Source organism: Pocillopora verrucosa, chromosome 7 (assembly GCF_036669915.1).
Source record: "Pocillopora verrucosa isolate sample1 chromosome 7, ASM3666991v2, whole genome shotgun sequence".
In the NCBI taxonomy this organism is placed as follows: domain Eukaryota; kingdom Metazoa; phylum Cnidaria; class Anthozoa; order Scleractinia; family Pocilloporidae; genus Pocillopora; species Pocillopora verrucosa.
Window position 1 is genome coordinate 10,975,972 of NC_089318.1, and position 2,120 is coordinate 10,978,091.

A 2,120-nucleotide genomic window follows, 5' to 3' on the forward strand; every position below is an offset into this window, starting at 1 on the left:
TGCGTCACCAAGTTTTAAGGCACCTCCCTGAATGATCAGTTTATTCAAGTTCCAGACCTTACAAATAGACTTTTGGGCATCATCATACATTTTTCCAAGAGCCCGTAGGCATGTTCCACCAAGTGCGGATGGCTCCCGATGATTCTCACGCATTAAGATCCTAGTGGTGGCCAAACAGCGACCTTGCCAAAGAGCCAGTTGAGTACCAGCTATTAGTGCACTTATTTGGAGCCACGTTTTCTCCAAGTTGCTCAGGTTTTTGTCTTAAGAAGACGGCCTTGGATGATTTGGACAAATTTGATAATGAAACCGTTAACACTATCAACCGAACTTTTATGTTGATGATTGTCCACAACTGATACGACAGCGTGCTTGTCGGGTCAGTTGCGAGAATTACTGTCAAGAGGAGCTATTGGTCTTCCCAAATGGATCAGTAATGACAGGAACGTAATCGCCACTGTTCTAGTAATGGAGAGAGCGCCCTCTGTGGTCAACTTAGATTTGGAGGACCTTCCCGTAAAGCATGCTTGGGGAATACAATGGGCCATGGGCCATGGAGACAGACAACTTTAACTTTTGCGTGACAGATGAGGGAAAGGCTCCAACACGTAGAGGAATCTTGTCTGTTGTAAGCTCCATGTGCGACCCCTTGGGTTTATTGCGCCTATCATTCTGCAATCCCAGAGCCTACTCCAGACCTTATGCAGGCAAAAGTATGGCTGGGACTAAGAGATTTTGCCAGATTTTATTATATGGCAGCGATGGCTGAAAGAGCTTGCATGTTTGAGAACAAATTCGTTTCCAGATGTTCCAAGGCACGTGGATTTCGTACAGTCATCAACGTCCGGTTACATCATTTATTGGATGCATCAAAAGATGGTTACGGAGCAGTATGGTACCTAAGGATTGTCAACGACAAAGGTGTCCCGCATTGTTCGTTTGTTCCAGGCAAAACTTGCGTAACTCCCCTGAAAATGGTGTCCATACCGCACCTCGAGTTGGCAGCAGTAGTGGTCGCTGTGAAATTGAGTTGCCTGATTCGAAATGAATTAGAGTATCTCAAACATGATAAAATCTACGGTACAGATTCTACCGAAGTCTTGCAGGACATATGTATTGAATTAAGAAGATTTTACACATTTGTTCCTAACAGAGTTACCATGATAAAGGCCAGATCCACACCACATCAATAGCGACATGTTGACAGCTGTGTGAACCCTGCCGAAATCCCGTCCAGAGGAGCTAAATGTTCTGAACTACATAAGTTGGAACTGTGGCTTCATGGTCGAAAGTTTCTGTAGCAGGGAGGAGAGAATTGGCCTGAACCCCAGCTGCCAGAATTACGTCAAGATGACAGTGAATGAAGAAAATACCCTGGTCCTGCGAACGTGATTGTCCGTGATAAAATGTTGGAACCACTGTTGTCCTGCTATTCATCCTGGCATAGTCTTTGAAAAAGCCATAGCTTGGTTGTTATGTTTCAAGAGGTATTTGGTTGGCCTCCTTGGCAAGGATCTAGACAGCATTCCCCAGGGACCCTTGACTGTCACCGAGGTTGTTGCTGCAGAGAGTCATTATCAAAGCTGTCCAGCACGACACACATGACACCTGGGTAGGCAAAAGAGCGTAAGGGAACCAGAGGAAGTGCGTCCCACAGAGGAGTCCAATATGCAACTTGAACCCTTTCGTCTCTGAAGGAATATTAGAGGTAGGGGGTCACCTCCACAATGTTTCTGTTTCGTTCCAAAGGAAGCACCCCATTATTCGTAAACATCGCGTGACATATTTGGTCATCTAGAATTGTCATCACCAACATGGACATTGTGGTCCTTCTCAAGTTCTCGCTTTCATCAGACGGAGATTCTGGATTGTACGAGGTCTTTCGGCAGTATGAATTTCCGCAAGCAAAATCCTCGTCCTAGTGAACAGATTATGGCCCCACTCCCGTCAGCAAGAGTTCCTCCGGCAGATCCACCATTTACCCATGTGGGCGTGGACCACTTTGGCCCGCTCTTTGCCAAGCAAGGTCACATTCAAGTAAAATGTTATGGATGTTTGTTTACATGTCTAACCATGAGGGAAGTGCACATTGAAGTTCTGCACACTTTGGAAGCAGACTC

The 2,120-nt window shown here is 45.8% G+C and overlaps 1 protein-coding gene across 1 annotated transcript; it reads left to right on the forward strand.

Moving 5' to 3' along the window:
• The first annotated feature begins 761 nt into the window (after positions 1-761).
• Positions 762-1,193, forward strand: LOC131785542 (uncharacterized). Its single transcript, XM_059102448.1, has one exon. The coding sequence runs from the start codon at positions 762-764 to the stop codon at positions 1,191-1,193; it is 432 nt and encodes a 143-aa protein (XP_058958431.1).
• The last annotated feature ends 927 nt before the right edge of the window (positions 1,194-2,120 follow it).